This window comes from Dunckerocampus dactyliophorus, chromosome 2 (assembly GCF_027744805.1).
Source record: "Dunckerocampus dactyliophorus isolate RoL2022-P2 chromosome 2, RoL_Ddac_1.1, whole genome shotgun sequence".
Taxonomy (NCBI): Eukaryota; Metazoa; Chordata; class Actinopteri; order Syngnathiformes; family Syngnathidae; genus Dunckerocampus; species Dunckerocampus dactyliophorus.
The window spans coordinates 28,550,477-28,569,839 of record NC_072820.1 but is presented as its reverse complement, the minus strand read 5'-3'; the positions used below and the strand labels follow the sequence as shown (position 1 = coordinate 28,569,839).

Below are 19,363 nucleotides of genomic sequence, written 5' to 3'. Positions count from 1 at the left end.
TTTTGTAGCCTAACATTCATTTGTAAGGTAGTTCACAATTAATAACCAGGGGTGTCGTGAGATCTCATGAGATTCAAACATGACGAGATTTCTTGTTTAGAGAAAAGCTGTCTCGCAAGAACAGGGCAACCAGAAGCCCATCAGACTGTGAACAATGGCATTGCTACTATGAATGATAATGCCCGTAATATCAAAGTGCAGGCAAGATTGGAAGTGCACATTAAGTGCTCTACACACACTATACACCTTGGAGTTCAACCTGCCTCGGCGTTCTCGTCACTCGGCGAGTGCTTTTTTTCATGGGAGTTCAACAGCTGTGGCGGTGTAATGTCCAAGCAGAAGCTGTGATAATTCCATATTTGATCAACCTTACTTAAATTTGATCAAATGTTAAGTCATATGCACCTCAAAACACGATCGCTGTACTTCTATCACAACTTGTGATACTAGCATCTAGTTCGAAGAAGAAGAGCGGCATTACTACGAGCGTCTTCATCACATACACATGAATGCACAGTGCGCAGAGAAACCCAACCCTATTACTAAAATGGCCCCTATGTTCCTCGCCACGGATGTCCGACCAGGGACCAAATGCCATTTTTGCCATTTTTTTGCCATTTTTCAAGTTCCACAAAAACAAAGGCAGGTATGTGCCATTCTCTGGGTGATTATTTTAATTCATGACAAGTCGGTGATGATGATGATTTAGGCCAGTGGTCATCAACCACTGAACAATGGCTTCGCTACTACCATGTTTGAACCTGCACAACATCTACCCCCCCCAACCAGGATATACAGTCAAACTTGTCTATAGCGGCCACCAGAGGGAGTCTGCAAAAGTGGCCGCTATAGACAGGTGGCCTCTATAGACAGGTTGGCGTCCAGTTTGAATGTTGACCAGAAGAGGAAAAAAAAAAGGGGGGGGGAATAATAATAATGTTGACCAGGAGAGGGCACTGTGGGACTGTGGATAAAAGTTGTACAGCACTACTGATGTTCTTATTCTTTTTCTTGTGTTTTCTTTCTTTTCTTGGGAGAATGAACAGAATAAGAATTTCATTGCTTAGTATAACTGTCCGTTTTACTATGCATATGACAATAAAACTCTTGAATCTTGAATCTACTAGGCTTGTTATTATCCACGACCCACAGAACAAAGCTGTGCTAGTAATGTCTTACTCTTGTTTTTAATATTTTACTTTTTATACGGCAGAGTGTCATCAGGAAGTGACAGGAAGTGACAGGAAGTGACGGTGGTCGTCCCGAGCAGGAGAGCTAGGCTCAGTGCTAGCTGTGAGTTTGGAGAGAGTTGGGAAGTGTGTTTATGTTGGCGTGGATGTAAAGTCCTGCAGTGTTCTCCGCTGTTAATAAAGCCATTAAAGTGCATCGGCGACGTGAGTCTCTCCTTCCCCACAACAAGCGGCATTACAGTATTGACCAGTGCACACCAGGAAATAAACGGTGTCACTTGTTACAGGCATTGCCTGGACAGCTATGTAGTGGGGCTTGTTTAACCTTTGCCTTGTGGGCAAGCTGGAAGGAGAGACGATGCTGAGAGATGTGTGTGTGTTCTGAGCTGCTGTCTGGTGGCCGCGTTCAATAAATAAAGTTGGCAGAAGCAACAGGAGAAGTTTGCTTCGGAGCTGAATAACACTGACAAGTTAACAGACTAGTAGCGAATGGAAAAGAAGACGGCTTTGTTTGTGTCGAATACAGAAGATGAGGACTTTGATGGATTTGTGGATGAGGATTGATGAAAAATAACGTGAGTACATTCTAAAATACTTCAATTAAGTACAACCGAACTCAGTTTTGCTCCCGCTGCCGCATGCATGCTAGCTACTTTTTCGTGCATGAAGCTTCTACTTGAGTCGGTAATTTGGCCACTATATGCAGTCAGATATTGGCCAAGGGAGACAAAATGGGTGGCCGCTGGCCGCGTTGGACAGGTGACTGCTATACACAGGGTCTATAACATGTAAATTTGCTGGGGGGGATTTTTCAGTGGCTGCTATAGGCAGGTGGCCTTTCTATAAAGGTGGCCGCTAAGACAGGTTTGAGTGTATATATATATATATATATACTGGAGGCCGAGGGTCGTAATAATTTAACTTATAACTTCGTAATAACGTATTAATAACGCGTTAACTTTGACAGCCCTAATATACATATATATTTATTTTGTTCAGTAAACAACACTCATCCATTTCATCAAAGTGTATGCACAGCGTATAACTTTATTTTATACTCGGCTCAGAGCGAGTGAATACACTGTACACTGTTGTCCGTCTAGCCCTGCCCACCTCTCTAGCTCACCATCATTGCAGACTTTCTGCGCCATGGCATACTACCATTCATTTGCGGCAGTGTCAACAGTCCTATTCACTTCTAGTGTCTGAGGTTAAAATGGGGTTTCCACAATGAAAATACTCACAAATCTGCCCTTTAACTTTTGTAAGTAATGCACTTAAAGCATCTCTTGTTTGCCCCATGACACATATTTACAAGTTTAACCAAAATTAAATGTACTTTGTTTGCTACGTTTCTAGTTTACCTGTTTCTGGTTCCAGAAGTCACATTTTGATATTTGGGAGCCAGCCGACAAAGATGGCGGCGGTCACGCAGGAAGACGCTGTTATAAAACAGCTGAGGGCTGGCATTGGGAAAGGTAAGGTAGACATGCTGACTGTGTGTGGGTGTGCGTGTGTGTGTACGTTATGACTGCAGCAATGCACCAAGGAGAATGGAGGGAGAATATACCCTGCAGAGAGAGGAAGGTATGAGGAGGAGAACAGGAAGGATGGGGAGGAGTGTGTGTGTGTGTGTGTGTGGGAGTGCGCGTGTGTGTGTACTTGCACACGGCCATCTAATTGGGAAGTTTGCAGCCATCTACAGCAACTCCCACATTCATTCATCTTTCTCCCGCCTCTCATCTCTTCCCATTCTTCTTCTCTTTCCTCCTGAGGTTTGGAAAGAGATGAAGTGTTGCAGCAATTTCCAGCGGGATAGCCACAAGCCGCTACCTATGTTTACTACTCACTACCTATGTTTACTACTCACTACCTATGTTTACTATTTACTATCTATGTTTACTACTTACTACCTATGTTTGCTACTAACTACTTATGTTTACTACTGACTACCTACGATTGCTACGTACTACCTACTAGAGCCCAACCGATATCGGATTTTTGGGGCAGATACTGATATACACATAATATATACTGTACATGAAAATAATTCCAAAATACAATTCAACGCAAAGAAGCACAAGACTACCAAATTAAAATAAGGACGTTTAATTAGTAAGACTGTCAAAGTAAGGACATGCATCGTTGTGATTTACTTCTAGGAGTTGCCACAGATGTGTAGTGTTGTGTGCTGCAGTGAAATGCGTCCAAGTGGCAACAGCGGTTAGACTGAACTAATGTTCTTCACCACAGAGCCGCATTTGTCAAAGTAGTCTCCCAGCCGTGGGGGTAGCCACTAGGGGTGGGAATCTCTGGCCACCTCACGATTTGATGCGATTACGATTCAGAGGCTTGCGATGCAATGATTTATTAAAATATTAAAATAAATACTTAACCTGAGGATGTTTTTTTAAACTTTAAAGCTTCATGCAAGATGCACATAAAAAATCTTGCTACCTATGTTTACTACTGACTACCTAGGTTTGCTGCTTACAAACTACGTTACCTACTGACTACCCATGTTCACTACTACTACCTACATTTACTACTTACTACTTATGTTTGCTCCTTACTACCTATGTTTGCTCCTTAAAACCTATGTTTGCTAAGACCTATGTTTACTTCTTACTACCTACGTTTGCTACTTAATACCTACATTCCCTCCTTAATACCTATGTTTACTACTTACTACCTATGTTTGCTACTTACTACCTATGTTTACTACTACTGACTACCTGTTTACTACTGACTATCTATATTTGCTACTGACGACCTACGTTTGCTACTTACAGCCCATTGCATTAGCATGACTTGGATGTTTGAAACTTCCTTTTTGAAATGTTTTAATCTAACAATTTGGGGATAATTAGATGGATTAATTACAGAATTCTAGAATGAATTACTGATACATATTGATTAATGAAACAAAAATATTCAGTAAATTTAAAATAATCCCAAATTATACCTTGAAACACCAAACACCAAAGTTTATTCCGGATCTGATCCAAATTGCACGTGTGAAATCAATAATTTTCATAAATCCCCTCAGATCAGGTTGTAGTGTGTGCTTAGGAGCCTGTGAAATAGAATTTATAGAAATAGATGTAGAAATACAAACTTAAACTATTTTTTTGGCTATTAAAATCCTAAATGCTAGTTATTTACTCACTAATTTCATAGGTTTTAAAAAAAGCCTCCTACTATTAGAAAATTATTATTATGATCAATATATTTGATTGTTAATATGTGGCATTTATTTAAAGTGTATTTGCTTCACATTTAAACCTGACACACGCCACAGGGAAGCACACAAATCTGTGGGACGGCAACAGGATGGGTTAACTGAAACCGACAGGACCGAACGAGCATGGTGACAATACCTCAGCTCCAAACACCCACGAGTGACTCTCACACACACACACATACACACACACAGTGTGTTGCTGCGGCAAATCAAAGTGCAGGGACGTGATGTGTAGGCGCGTGTACGTATGTGTGTCTGTGTGTGTGTGTGTGTGTGTGTGTGTGTGTGTGTGTGTGTGTGTGTGTGTGCGTGTGTGGTTGCAGCGTGGGCTGTGCTAGCTCAGCGCTTTCAGTCAGGCCAATTAATTACAGAGGAGTGCTGGACCGGAGACTCCAACAGTGTGTTGCTGCTGCACTACAGCACATTAGTCATGGCACTCCGCCTCCACTCAGACACGTTGGTCAATGCTGGTGCCACACATTGTCTTCTTCTACGTTTACAGTACAATCCTAACATTTGGCCAAACAAAGCAGCCAATATGTTATTGAATTGTGCAGGTGTACCTAATGTTGTGGAAAAGGTGTGAAATATCCACAGGTATATTCAACTGGTGGCTCATTGGGCCAAATCCAGCATATAAGGGACATCAAACCGGGTCCCTGAGTGCAGTTCTTTAAAAACAGTAGAGTAAGAGTACTCTTGTCTTATAAAAGATCTTTGACTGGCGTTTTAGTATCCTCAAATACAGCAAAATATTCCTGTTGTCTTTGACTAGCCATTTTGCAACAAGTCCTTAAAAGCAGCTGGGCACTCCTGTCATTTACAGGATCTTTGACACGTGTTTTGGCCGTATGCCCTTCACACTAGAAATCCCAGGGTTGTCTTACTCCTGCGAACATGCCCAGAGTTTAAAATTAACAACTCAATAGCCTATAATTACCTACCTTTGTTTTGTAAACGCAGCCATTACCTGCCAGATTTGCTGTTCACAAGGGCATTGGAATGTGGTTCCATGAGAATGTGCAGATCAGGGAAGGGGTAAGGGTTATGTGTGAAAACAGCCTGCATGGAAGCTTCAAACATCTACTGAAAAAAGCGGGCCTACTGGGTCTGGTGTGGTGGAAGATGGTGGCGGATGCATAAGAGTGTCAACCATTCAGCTTTCTTCTTTAGTTATTATTATTATTATTACTATACTTACTTTTTGTGTGATTAATGAGGAACAAATTGCGGACTACATTTCTTTTAGGTCTTCAAAATCAGCAGAGCACTCCTGTCATTTAAGGAATCTTTGACTAGCGTTTTGTAGTAGGTCCTTTATAAACAGCAGAGCGCTCCTGTTGTATAGAGGATCTTTGACTAGCATTTTTGTAGTATGTCCTTCAAAAATAGCAGAGTGCTCCTGTTGTATAGAGGACCTTTGACTAGTGTTTTTGCAGCAGGTCCTAAAAAACAGCATAGTGATCCTGTTATATAGAGGATCTCTGACTAGCTTCAACATATTGATTACAATGTTAGCCATTTAATGCATGCCCAAACCCATTTTTGAAGTGATTAACAAGAACGGTGGAGCTACTCATTACTGAGTCCTACTGAGAACATGTTTTGTTCTGGTTTGGAGAGTTTTTGTTCTTTTTTGAGCAATGGTCTTAAACTTTTGATCAGCTGATGAACAGCATATTTCAGTTTAATTGTTGTTTTCAATAAATTACTTTTTCAAAGTAAATGTACTAAAATGTGCTGATTTTGTACACTTTCAAACAGCTAAAACTGCTAAAATAATGCATAAAGTTAACAATAACTTGTTACCCAAAAACGCCATACAGTATTTCTCTATAAGAGAGGAGAAATATGATCTTAGAGATTAAACTTAAAACACGTATATGCGAGAACAACGCACAGCATTTCAGTATGCGGAATTAAATTATGGAACGGATTGAGTAAGTAACTCAAACAATGTACCGAGATGAGCAAATTCAAAATACAATCCAAGCAGTTGTTTGCTAAATACAAGGCAGAAGAGTATTGATCATTATACTAATTGTTCTGCCATGCTTGTTTTTGTTTTTTATTATTTATTATTACACTGAAATATGACATGGAATGCAGGAAGTGAACAACATGTACTGTACAAGATGTGGAATGTATGGGGGGGTAGGATTAAATAAGCTTTGCTTCTTCCTACTCCTTTTGGACATGTGGAACTGTGAAAAACTGATTCATGAGATGTATTCCATTGTAACCTTCATGTTCAAATAAACTAAACCAAACCAAACCAAACCAAACCAAAATGCTTTTTGTCTCACTCCCCCTTCTTGTTTTTGCATATTGTAGCTCTATTTAAAACCTCATTAAGATCCAAATGTGCAAAATGCAAATTCTAGCAATTTTTCAACTGGTCTTAATATTTTGATCAGGAATGTGTGTGTGTGTGTGTGTGTGTGTGCGTGCGTGCGTGCGTGCGTATGTGTGTGTATATATATATATATATATATATATATATATATATATATATATGAATATATATATATGTGAATATCTACTACACATTTTTTCATGCAACTTACACTTTAATATGATCAATTCTGTCTCCCTCAGAATCAAAAAGCTTTTTCTATTATGTCATCCACTTTTTCAGGAATATACTGTAATCGTATTGTAGTTATGTTCTGTGGAATGATGACTTTGAGTTCATTTACTGTATGAACACGAGTAAACAACTGGGTTTACCAGAAGAATCAATAGCCACAGTCACTGTCCATCATCATCACTCATCTCTGTGCGCTTCAGTGCATTATGGGAAAAAAAAAACGCATTAATGCAGCCGCCTCAGGCCGCTGAAATGTTTTTACCTTCAGTGCGCAGAAGATGCATGAGTCCTCCATGCATTTGTGCGTGGTCAGCTGGCGAAAGCTTCTGCGGAAGATGTCCAGATGCCACAAAACCTGAGACACAACAGCGATAACGTAAGATGGCGAAGAAGGAAGACAAAATCAAACAAAGCATCCAAAGTGGCTTGATGCTGCCACCCGGGTAGCCATGGAAACACAACATGCTTTCCCACACGTTGTCTGCCCAGGTGCGCACCTCGTTGTCAAAAATAGCAAGCAGACAGAGCGAGCCGCTGAAAGCACTTGAGGGAGGATCATTTGTTCCGATTGGCGGCTGGGCTATTAACCGCCTGATTTGTAACAAAAAGTCACAATAACGAGCTAGCAAACAACCCAAATCGGGAAGCGGATTTTTTTTTTCCTTTTTTTTTTAAATTGAAGCAAAATCTCACGTCTGCGAGCCGGACAGCAATCAATGCATTCCTCTAATAACTCTGTAACGCTGTGCACTAAAGTGCAGGTGCAGCATCGCCATGGCAACATCAGCCTCACTAATTTACTGTGTGAAGCTCGCCTAGTTACTGTAATCTCCATTGATTGTATTAGCATATATAAGCGCCATAATGTACAGATATGCGTTTGTTAATGCGGTCAGAGTTTGCAGTGGTGCACTGCATCGTATGGGGGGAATAATTTCTCAGGGCAAAATATTAGGAACAGCTCTCACAGCAGGTACTTCATTTTTTAACTGCACATTCTTTGTCTTTCCTTCCCCTCCTGTCACGTTTTTACCCTTTAATCTGTCTTTTACTATTGCGCACTTTTTTTTTTTAGATCTTCCTCATCCCTATATCTCTTCTACTTCTCCATCATCTCTGACCTCTCAATCTTTGGCCACTAAGCTTCTGCCCCATCCAGAGCTTAGTGTGTCCTCCATCTCCTCATCTGAAGAGTCAGTGTTTGTGAGTGTAGGTGTGTGTACATGCCAGCTGGACGTCTTGAGAGGTGTGTGTGTGTGTATAGCACAGAGATGCAGTAGCAGGGATACAGAGTAAGCATCTCCGCAAACACAAACACCCTCTCTCTCAAACCGTGCCAAAACCAGAGCAGAACATGTAAACACTCATTAATATGGAGCTTATCTCGCTGTCACGTTTAATTATCAGTTAAACGCGTGCGTGCGTGTGTGCATGCATGCACGATGGTGCTTTAACTTGTCATGTATGGAATGTCCACTTGGGGCGCTGTAACTTGTATCTGGTCCAAACAAAAGGAGGCAGTACAGTGTGCTGTCAACAGGTGTTGTAACAGGTGTAGCATTTCTACTCCTGAACCGCTGCACACAAAAGGGTGAAAATTTGTCAAAACACGTACCCCTCCTGTATTGTCTGTGCTATTATTTTTCTGACTCCACATGATGGTGCTATTATTAAAGCCCAAGGTTTGCCATGGTCTCAGGCTGGGACCCACAATTTGCAATGGTCATTAAGTCGCGAGCCACTTTCATTGAAGTCATATTTATTTTATTTTTTACACATTTATTGAGGTAATTTTTTGTTTTTACACTTTAAGTCATTTTTGTTTTTATTATATTATTTTTTACGCTTTTATTTAAGTCACTAAATTTTTTTATTGTTTCTATTATTTCTATGCTTTTATTTAAGTAATTTTTATTTTTTACACTTGAGTAATTTATATTTATTTATTTAAATTATTTATTCCACTTTTAAATTTGCATTTATTATTATTTCTTGCCATTTATGTTTTTATTTATTTTATTTTTTACAGTATTATTAGTCTTTTTTATTTTTTAGAAATGTTTGGGTTTTTTAAAAATTGCCTATCATCTTTTGAAACATGAATACATAATTATATTTCCAAAGTGCATTTTAGAGAAATTTATTAAGGCATTTTGGCAAGGAAATGAGGAAGAACATGATAACTCCATGCATGCAAACACAGTGGTACCTTGGTTAACGTCTGCCCTGGTTAGCGCGTTATTCGGTTAACATTCAACATTTTTGATAAAAATTTTGCTTTGGCTTGCAATTGCCCATTAATTTAGTGTCCACAATACCATCCGATTTGTTTATGCAGTCATCTTGGATCACACAAAATCTTGCAATACTTGCATATGATTGTGCAATGCATTGTGGGCCACGGGCACCATTTTTACGGCAACAGCGTTTGTTTATGTCATATATCAGAGTTTTCTGCTGCCAGAGAGAGACAGATGACACATGACATAACAAACACATTGACTGCACAAAAGAAAAAGGAAATACACTGTACCAAGTCAAGGGTGCAAGACCTCCGAATTTTACGGCTTAAAGAGAGGTAAGTAAACAACAAACGACATGACCACACTCCCAAACGACTTATTTACGCCTTGTCGAGTGCTTTTTTTCATGTGAATAAAACATAGAGGCACGTTTTGGTACGCACCGACCGCATTGTTTGCATATAGGTAGCGGTGCATTTGAGGCGCCCTTTTTGGATTTTACATTAGTCTAATTTGATAGCAGCACTTTGTTTTTTTGTTGAACAAATTGCCGTTATATCGTTGTTGTTTTTTTGTCCAAGGGTGTCCACCACAGGTAAAATGATGTTAAATGTTCACTTCTCCATTTCATTTGTCATGTTTGTGGCAAAACTGTGCATATTGAAAAGCCTTTAACAGACCTCTTTGCATAGATTTGTTTGTGACATGAGTACAGAAACCGTTTAAAAAAAGGGATTGCCCTCCAAACATAATCTCCTCACAACTACCCCTTTGCTAATCTAGGTAAAAGTGATGTTAAATGTTCAGTTGTCCATTAATTTGTCATTTGTAATTATGTTTGCATTATTTTGTGCATGTAAAACTAGAATTACTGTCTATAAAATGTGTTTTGTATTAACATTTTGGTGTCTGCAACAGATTAAGTGAATTTACATTATTTTCTATCGGAAAATTTGCTTTGGTTAGAGTCTGTTTTGGTTTAGAGTTGGACCTTCTGCAACAGATTAATGACATGAACTAAGGCACCACTGTAATGCATGAAGTGTTAATGAAATATGAAAAAAACACAAAACCAGATACTTCACTTGTAACTTCAGTTATAGCTGTCTGCGATCGACCCAGGATGGATCTGTGACCCACCTTTGGGTCCCGACCCACCAGTTGAGAACCACTGATTTGGGACAGCACAGCCTATTTTGACTGTACGTGGTACCTTGAAATATTCTGCCTTGACTCTACAATTTGGGCACATTCTTGCATCTTTTTGTAAAATTACATTGAAGTCCAATAATTAGAATAAATGGGACACAGAGTAGATTGTTCTTTGAGAGACAAAAATGTAGCCCTGCTGTCCCCTTAAGTTGCTACACTCTTCCCCCTTTGCAGGAGGCCTATTACTGGATCTCTGTTAGGGCTTGGATGCAGCTTTTTTTTTCAGGATTTCTGTGCAGAAGAGGCAAATTATACACTCTATCATATCTATTAATCTATTCATTCATCAATAGATAACAGGTGGTTGGACTAGGGTCCTTAGTTGCCCCTGAATCTTCATTTTTCATCCATTTGTACAATTGTATGCTCACAACTTTGCAAAGCATGGCCCTGAAAGGCCTGCTTGCATGGTTTTCGTGTGAAAGAACCCCATCAAACAGCTTCGAGATGAACTGGAATTTACACAGATCCAACGTCTGACCTCACAAATGGATAAAAAATTCCTACAGGCACACTCTACAATCTTGTAGTAAGTCTTCCCATTTATTGGCGTCAAAATATGTGAAAACGCGCACATCTTATGTGCAGCATAAACTCAAACGTCACATCTGTGTCTTAATATTTGGGGTGTGCGTCACTGACCTGCAGAGCGCTGTTCAGAAAGCAGCTGTTCTGTCCCGGCTCATTGCTCAGGCCTTTGCTCGGCGCGATGGAGGTCATGGTTCTCGAGGTCGCCAGCCCCTGCACCCCGCCACCGGAAGCAAAGTAGTTCCTCTTCCACGACATCCCTACCTGAATGCTCCCATTCCCTCGGCAAGACGGGGAAGGGGCGGAGCAGCGGACAGAGCAGCGGTGTCTATGTCACTCCCATGAGAGTGAAAGAGGGCAAATGAGAGAAAAGCAGGGACGGAGGAGGGATGAGGATGGAGGATCGAGGAGACGCGCTGTGTCTTGGACGGGGATTTGGCCCCCATACAAGCCGGCCCCTGTCCAGCGGTGGTTTTACTCCTTTAGAATCTGTGCACTCGCTGCCAGAGCCACTGTTGGCGTTTGTTTGTCACTCGTCCTTTGGCAAGTTGTCCTTTGGCCAATCCGGTCTGATAAATGTTTTTTGGGCCAGCCAGACGCTCCCATGTCCTCTCATGTCCTCCTCGTTGGACCTGGGAGACACAAGGACCAAGCTGTGTCAGCGCACAAAGGTCAAACCCTGCCTGCGTTTTTCAGGTAAACACTGACAGACACTCACCTTTGTAGCAAAAAGTATGTCCATTTACCTTTGTCAACAACAGTTTTAACGTTAAGTATCTTACAAAAAGACAACATACAAGGTACATTTACCAGGAAAGGACAATCCATTAAGCCTTAAGAATTCTGGTGATTGTGCGAAATTGATTGCCGATTGGCATATTGAATTGGTGGTGGCTAACAAGGAGTGCACGACCTGGCTGCAAGCACTATTAATTAAGGTTCAGTCTAGTTCAGGTGTCTGCAACCCGCAGCTCTTTTATCCTTTTTCTGTGGCGCAAGCTGGTTTATGCTTCTGTATAGTCACTACTTTGTCATGGGTCTTTCAAAGTTCTGCGTCAGAGTTGAGCATGCGCGATGCAATTCTTGGCCGAAGTGCCAGGGGCAGTGTTTCCTGGTGAGTCAACTTAGTGAGAGAACATCAAGCTGTTCGCTTGTTAGCTTCCTTTGTCGCTAGTGAACAATGGCAACTAAAGTGAGATGGAGAGTGGTACTGGAACTAATCAATGTGTTACAACACTACTATTGCGAATGTTGATCCGAAAACAACGAAGAAGGCTGAAGAAACGTGACTAATTGCCAGGTGGCAACAGGTGTGGCTCGGCACTCCACCTCCTCCACCAGGAGGAACAGGAAGACAGAAAAGAACGTGACAAGGAAACTATATATGTCATTACCTTCAATTTAGTAGTCAAATAGGTTTTGTGGCTCCGAGTGGGATTTACTTTGGTGGAATTGGCCCATTTGATGCTAAGGGATGCCAGCCCTTGGTCTCGTTCAACAAATTTGTGTCTAAAAAATACATCAGTCTCATCTGCTCAATAGAAAGGCATCGAAACAGGAGTCCGCATCGCTGCAGACGCCACACCAATCCACCTGTCGATGTCGCGATCCATCCTTCCCTCACTCGTGAACAAGACCTTTAGGTACTTGAACTTCTCCACTTGGGGCCGGATCTCATGGCACTCCACCCTTCCGGTTTCACCAATCAAACAAATGAGACATGCATTGTATTGTCAGTCATCAGCTTAAAATGCTGCATTCATTGTCCGAAATTGATGAATCAAGGTCTGTAAAACAGGCTGTTGCAGAAGTAGAATAACAATTCTGGTGGCCAACTTAGATGCTAGCTCAAAGCACAACGTAATTAAAGGTGTTCTAACTGTACTGTAGAGCTTTATATTAAAAGGTCGACATACTGTACGTGATTTTCTTCAGATGGCGGCAATAAATCTGTTTACTTTCCCTCTGAGGTCGCCATGGGTCGGTGTGACATGGCACCAGTGCACCAAAATCATTTCATAATCACTACTTAGCGACAATATCTGCCACTGTGTGTTGGTGTACGTACACAAAATTGCATAACACCTCGGGACTGCGAGCTAGTGCAGCCACAGTGCGTTTGCGGCTTTTGGCAACGTTTCCCCTGGCCCCGCCTGCCTTGCTTTGGTGGCACAGACCCACTTTTTCTTTGGAGAGAGGCCACTGGTCTGTGAGGCTTTGTGGTAAAGCTAATCTATCTATATATCTATGTATACAACGGAACATCAATGCATAAAAACACAAATCCAACTTGCCACCAGGATTTATGGAGGGATTTGGCAGCCGTTTGCCATTTTTGCCTCTCCCCAGCAGTATTCCGAGCTTCTGTTTCAGCATACAGTGACTGTTTGTGTGTGAGTGTGTGCCCCGCCGAGTGGGTGTAGAGAGTGCGATCACACATTCTTTTTCTGACTGCACCCTACAGCCTCCAAAAACCCAGCACGATCACTCTGGCAAGTGCTCTTATATACGGCCTCTATCTGTGTATTGGTGTGTGTGTGTGTGTCGTCAGCTAGTTACCATGGAAATAGGCCAAGCGAGCAGGCACGCGGGAGGCAAAGCCGAACCATGTGATATTAATGCGCGCACACACACACATGTAGAGACACATGAGGCCAGCGAGTGATGATGATGTGTATTGATGCTGCAGAGTTCCTGGAAGCCACACCGAGTCAAGGCATGAGTCAATCAAATACTCCGACCGTGCACTGGCACCCAGAAGGAACCGGTAGAATAAGGTACTCCAATACTGGAGTACCTTATTCTACTGGTCCAAACTTTTCCAATGGTGAGGGATATGTTGGGGGACAATTGATGTGGTGAGAGGGGAATTGTTGAGGAGACAGGCTTTAATGAGGTGGGATCAAATATGAAGGTTGAATTGTTTGTGCCTTTCAGGATGGATGAGATGTCAGACTGAGTGATCGGCGTGAACTCGGAGAGGACTTGTGTTATCGGAGAGGGAGAGTGGGAGGATTGGCCAAAGCGCTATAGATATTTGCTTTTTTGGTTTGGAAGGAGAGGAAGGAGTCAATTTACTGACAGTGAAAGATGAGGTGATATTGTCATTGGGTCTCAGGAGCTTGTTAATGGTGGAGAACAGGGTCTTGGGGTCATTGGGGCCAGTATGGATGGGGTGTGAAAAGTAGGAGGACGGACCAAAGTTTAAGGCAATTTTGTACTGGTGGATGAAGTCAGTGTAGGTTTTGAGGTGGGCAGTGAGACCGTTTTTTTTGTGGAGGTGTACCAGTTGCCTTGCTTCCATCTGACATATGTGGGAGTGAACCTGGGGGCCGAGCGTCTGAAAGTAACAGTTCTGGTTTTGATGGGTGCTAGTTCATTGAGACAGGAGGAGCGAGTGTTATTGTAGAAGTCGACCAGGTCAGCAGTGTTGTCAGATATGGGGGAAGGAGAGGCAGACAAAATGGTGATGAGATGGGATGCAAAGTGCGAAACAGAGATGGATTTAAGATTACAAAATGAGATCAGGCGTTTTTCTTTTGGGATGGGAAAGGGAATGTCAACATTTATGATGATAGCAAGGTGGTCAGACAGGTGAAGTTTGGTGCTGGATATGTTGTTGACAGTGATACCAGGTCAAAATGAAGGCCAAGAAGAATGGATGGTGAGATGGCACAGAGCTGAGTTAGAAAATCAGAGAGGAAAGACGGATTAGGCTTGGACAGGCGATAAAAGATAGCAATGGCTGGGGGGTGGGGCCGGAGAGTTTAATAACTAGGTTTTTAAAGGACTAGGAAGCAGGGGGTGGGATGGAGGTGGTTTTGATGTCTTTCTTGTTGATAACAAGTGAAAGTTTGAGGTGACTCAGTGACACGGTTGGCTGAGAGGTCGGGGAAAGGATTGAAGATTGGACAGGTTCACATGACAACGGTTTTTATGTGGTCTGAAGTTTATAATGGAAAGTATGGTAGATAAGTGGTTGGGTCGCTGCATATTATGGTAATGAGTTTGCTTTTATTGATTGAGGCAGGTCGGTGGACAGTGACATCTGAAAGAAATGACCAGCTGGATGGTGAAAGGAGCATCTGAAGGGTGTAGGTGGCGGACAGGAGCCACGTGTGGAGGGAGAGGATATGGCTGAATATTCCGTAAGAGTTGGCTCCTCGAAAACAGTGCGTTACAGCATTAAAAAAGCGGATGTTTCGCATCATGGAGTCTCCAACTATCAGAGTGGTCAATGGAGATTCAAGGGGCAGTGACGCAGCAGCTGGAGGAGCATAGGAGGAGGAAGCAGGGGAGCACCGCGGAGCCAGTGTGAAAGTCGGGATGGCCAAGCGGTGAGAAGCTTGGGGTCAAGTTGGCAATTTGTTTGGTGTGGAGGTGGCCAGGGACTTGGGTTTAGCCCCCTATTTGATCCAGGTGCGGTCGGTGTTGTAGATCAGTGGAATGGCAGCAGCAGTAGTAATTGCCAGATTGGGAATGACGTCTGACACTGGTGGGGATACACTTTCGGCAGAGACAGCAGGAGAGTCAGCGTGGCTGGTTGCTTCGGTCTGTGGAGAGGGAGGACGGACAACAATGTGTCCATTTGAAGTACAGCCTCATGGATTCTGCACAGTATGGAGATACGTTGATCCAGTTTGTGGATTTTTGCGATAAGGACTGAGCAAACGGCGCACCGCGACGGATAGGTGAGTGGAGCCATGTGGGTGTAGCAGTTGAAAAACAGAGTGAGCAGAAGGCCAGTCCAGGGCTCAAGGTACAGAGTTGACTTTAATGGAATCATCTGGCATCTCGCTCCGTCGGGATGACAGCCGATGATTACCGGCGGATCGATGGGAGCCGACGAGGGTAGGGCTGGGAGCGTTGAGGAAAGGCATCTGTTTCCTCTAAATTGTCACAGCCGCTACGACGGAAACTGCTGCAAATACGGCAAAATGCCTTGCTTTTTCACAGGATACATAAAAGAATGCATCGCTCTTCTCAACGAGCGGCGGGTCCTGCTGAAAAGCCGCTAAAATATTTGTGACTAAAACTAAATTAATAAATAAGTGACAGAAGAAAGTTCATTTGTATTTCCAACCCTTTTTTTTCTCACGTTTTTAACGAGTCATGGCAAGTTACGCAAATTAGAAAATGACGTCATCCCCTGATGTGTTGACCGGACATCAGACAGCGACAAAGTCAATATCTGATGCCAATAATGATACAATACCGTAAATGTTCCAATTAACGCCTCTATTCCATTAACTCCAGTGTCTCATCTAATCTGCGGGTGCATGGTCTATAAAAGCGTATAACAGCCTGGCTCTCTAATTAGTGCCAGGTCGAAAAACATTGGCATTAACAGCTTTGGCTGTAGGCAACCTTCTGGTAATTAATCACATGATAAATGAAAATTAACTCAACAATTTTTAAGCCTTCATCCCCACAGTCAACACTCACTGAGGTGTTTGGTTGGAAAAGTAAATTCAAAGGCAACAGCGCAAAAATGTGTGCGTTCACAGAAAGTCATCACAAAAGAAATGCTGCTCTTTAATACAGTTGAAAAGCCAGCATTTCAAGAAATGCTGCAAACGTTTGACAGACAGTACAAATTGCCTGTGAGAAAATACATGTCACAAATGCCAATTCCACAGTCACCATTACACTCCTGTTATTCATTGTTTACACCGGATTGCACAGCTATTATAACTAACTAGTTAGCCTCAAATTTATTTCTTCTGAACTTAAGAAAGGGTTTCAAATGGAGTGGGGAAAAAGGACAAAGTAAGACACGGAATGGTAGGAGAACCTTTTTTCACTCTGCATCCGTGACTAGCTATACCGAGTGCAAGGTAGGGTAATGTAATAAGGATGGTCTTATCCAGGCCATGGTCTTATGTCTTATCCATGTAACATTATTGCTGCCTAGTAATTAGTATTTTCCTAGTGTTAGTATTTCGTATTATAACATTAGTGGTTTCTTTGACCTTAAAAAATGCTGATAATAATATTGTTTAGCGTCAATTTGTGGAACAATTAACTTTTTTTATTGCTTTTTTATCTCCTTGTCCTGTCCAGCCAATAAGGGCAAATAGAATTGTTGATCTTGATGCCAGTACAAGCTAAACAAATTTTCTCTGGCAGGGAAAAGTGTAAAATACTCTTTGGAGTAAATTTGGAGCAACCGGAGCAGGAGGAGATAGAGAAGAAGAGAAAAGGAGAGGGGAGTATGGGGACAAAGGTGACGACAGTACAGAGAGTGACAACAACAACAACAATTGCAGCAACAACAACAACAGAAACAGAACCGAAACAAACAATTTGACTACATCTGCAAATGTCTGGCAGCCATAAGTCCACAATAGAAATAACAAAATAATATCAATAGCCACAGTGAAAATACTGTATTGAGACAGTTATACCAACAACAATGAACATTTCGAAATGCACCTGCACTGTTTTGTGACACAGTTAAATTTGTCCACTGATTTTTTTCATTGTGTTTTACTTCAAATTAATGTTAAAATATCTTCTCATCTCATTCTCCTGGATCTAATTTTGTGCATCGTCTCGGCTTGTGAGTTGGGTTTCTCGTGACACCCCTACTGCTGTGTTGTGCTTCCAATGAATCAACTGTCCTTTTTTCGCGCTAAATAACCATCCTGGTATTTTGGGTGGATAGCCATATGGATATTTCACCCTGACAGCAACATGGATGCTCATTGGTCACAAAACGGATGCAATTAGTCACCCACAAGCAACTTTAATGACGCTCGTGCACAATTTCTTTCTGTCTGCGCCCACCACCAGCTTCCCCCAGTCTACTTGACTGTGACAAGCGCAGGCATTGTTGTCAGTGTTTCTGTCACCGTGCAGCTCAGGGACGTTGACACCGGTGTCACCGAGGACGACGGCTCACTTGCACACGCTTACTGCATCTCCAAAGCAAAGGTCAAAATGAATCTTCATTCACGTTTCCTGTGGTGACCTCGACTTATTCATTCATCTGTTGTTTTTTTTTCTCCCCCTCCCCGAAAAAGAAACGTCACATGCATGACCTCACGTGCGCGCACACACAGTGGGTTCCCTGTAAGTGGGTTATGTGTAACTTCAAATAGCCCCTGTTGACAATAGGGAGGGTTCATCCTCCCTTCTGTGCTTCCTCTCTAACATCAACTTCCATCCTAAATGTGTGTGAACATGCAGTAGGCACACGTGCAGATGATTTTTTTTTTTTTTGTTGCAGTTGTCAAGGTCGCTTCCCGTAAAGCGTACGTGAGGGAACGCATGCATGCACACTAATACTTAGACGCAGCGTCACAGGACATATGCACACGTCCAATCACACCCGCAGAACAGCTAAAAAAAAAAAAGGTGCAAGAATGTGTTTAATATTTAGGCTATTACATAAGCATCCTTATTTACATGCCTTGAGTCGTGAGGATTTTCAATGAGGAGATAATAGGGGATGGATGTTTTAGATTTTGCAGCAGACCACAAAGAAACATGCGGAAAGGCACTCTGCTGGCGGAAGGTAAAGGTCATATGAGACAGCGTGCGTTCCTTATCCTTTCCTTTCCTCATCCTCTGCTATCGTTTAATCTGCTCTTCCTTAAAACCGCAACCTCTCATAATCTCCTACATGCAGACTAAAAGCTGAAATGTCAACAAGAAAGTTGTGGGGGGGGTGCTCGGTCGCACGTGACGACGCTCCTGGGGAAAAATTAGCTTGCACAGCCGGTGATTCACCTTTGACAGCTCGCCGCAAATAGATCGGATTATGTCGCTCTTTTCACATTGTGAGCAAAGGCCAGAACACCGAGGCCGGACACGTCATGTGTTAGTGATCCCATTTTTCGGTACGGTGCAGAGATGTACCGAGATCCCGCACGGTACACATTCAGCGAGGGACAGGAAGTGTAACTGCCTCCGTAACACCGTAAAACTTCGAGTTGCTGAATGCACTGAATGTCTACGTTCAGTTTCAGATCGGGTACAATAGGTTTTGCCTGTGTAGACTGCATTTACAGGTGAAAACAACATGAAAAACAGACAGCTGTTTACGGGTGAAAAACAAGCAATTGTGAATCTGATTGCAATTCATTGATTGAATAAGCAATGTAATGGAAACACAGGGCAAAAAACCCCACACCTGTCAGTCACAGGTTCCTATACTTTTGCTCACATGGTTATGGTCATGGATATGGTTTAATTTACTTTGAACATGCATACAGTTTACATTGAATGCTTCATGTTACAATTCAAAATTCCACAAAAGGAATAGGAAGAAGCAGAGCTTATTTAATCCTACCCTCTCTCCATATTACATCAATTGCAAATACATATGTTAACTTCCTGTATTCAACATACA

The 19,363-nt window shown here is 42.2% G+C and overlaps 1 protein-coding gene across 5 annotated transcripts in view; it reads right to left on the bottom strand.

Annotated features, from left to right (window-relative positions):
• The window catches only part of LOC129168807 (inactive ubiquitin carboxyl-terminal hydrolase 54-like), a 75,160-nt gene that overhangs the window by 48,627 nt on the left and 7,170 nt on the right, over positions 1–19,363 (bottom strand). For all 5 annotated transcript variants that reach the window (XR_008566345.1, XR_008566343.1, XR_008566344.1 and 2 more), the window contains 2 exons: positions 11,122–11,639; positions 7,287–7,379 (listed from right to left, as the gene is read on the bottom strand). Coding sequence is in view for 2 of the 5 variants with exons in the window: in XM_054754501.1 (XP_054610476.1) it covers positions 7,287–7,379; positions 11,122–11,265 (237 nt within the window). In the remaining 3 variants the exon portion in view is untranslated. The remainder of the gene's footprint in view (positions 1–7,286; positions 7,380–11,121; positions 11,640–19,363) is intronic.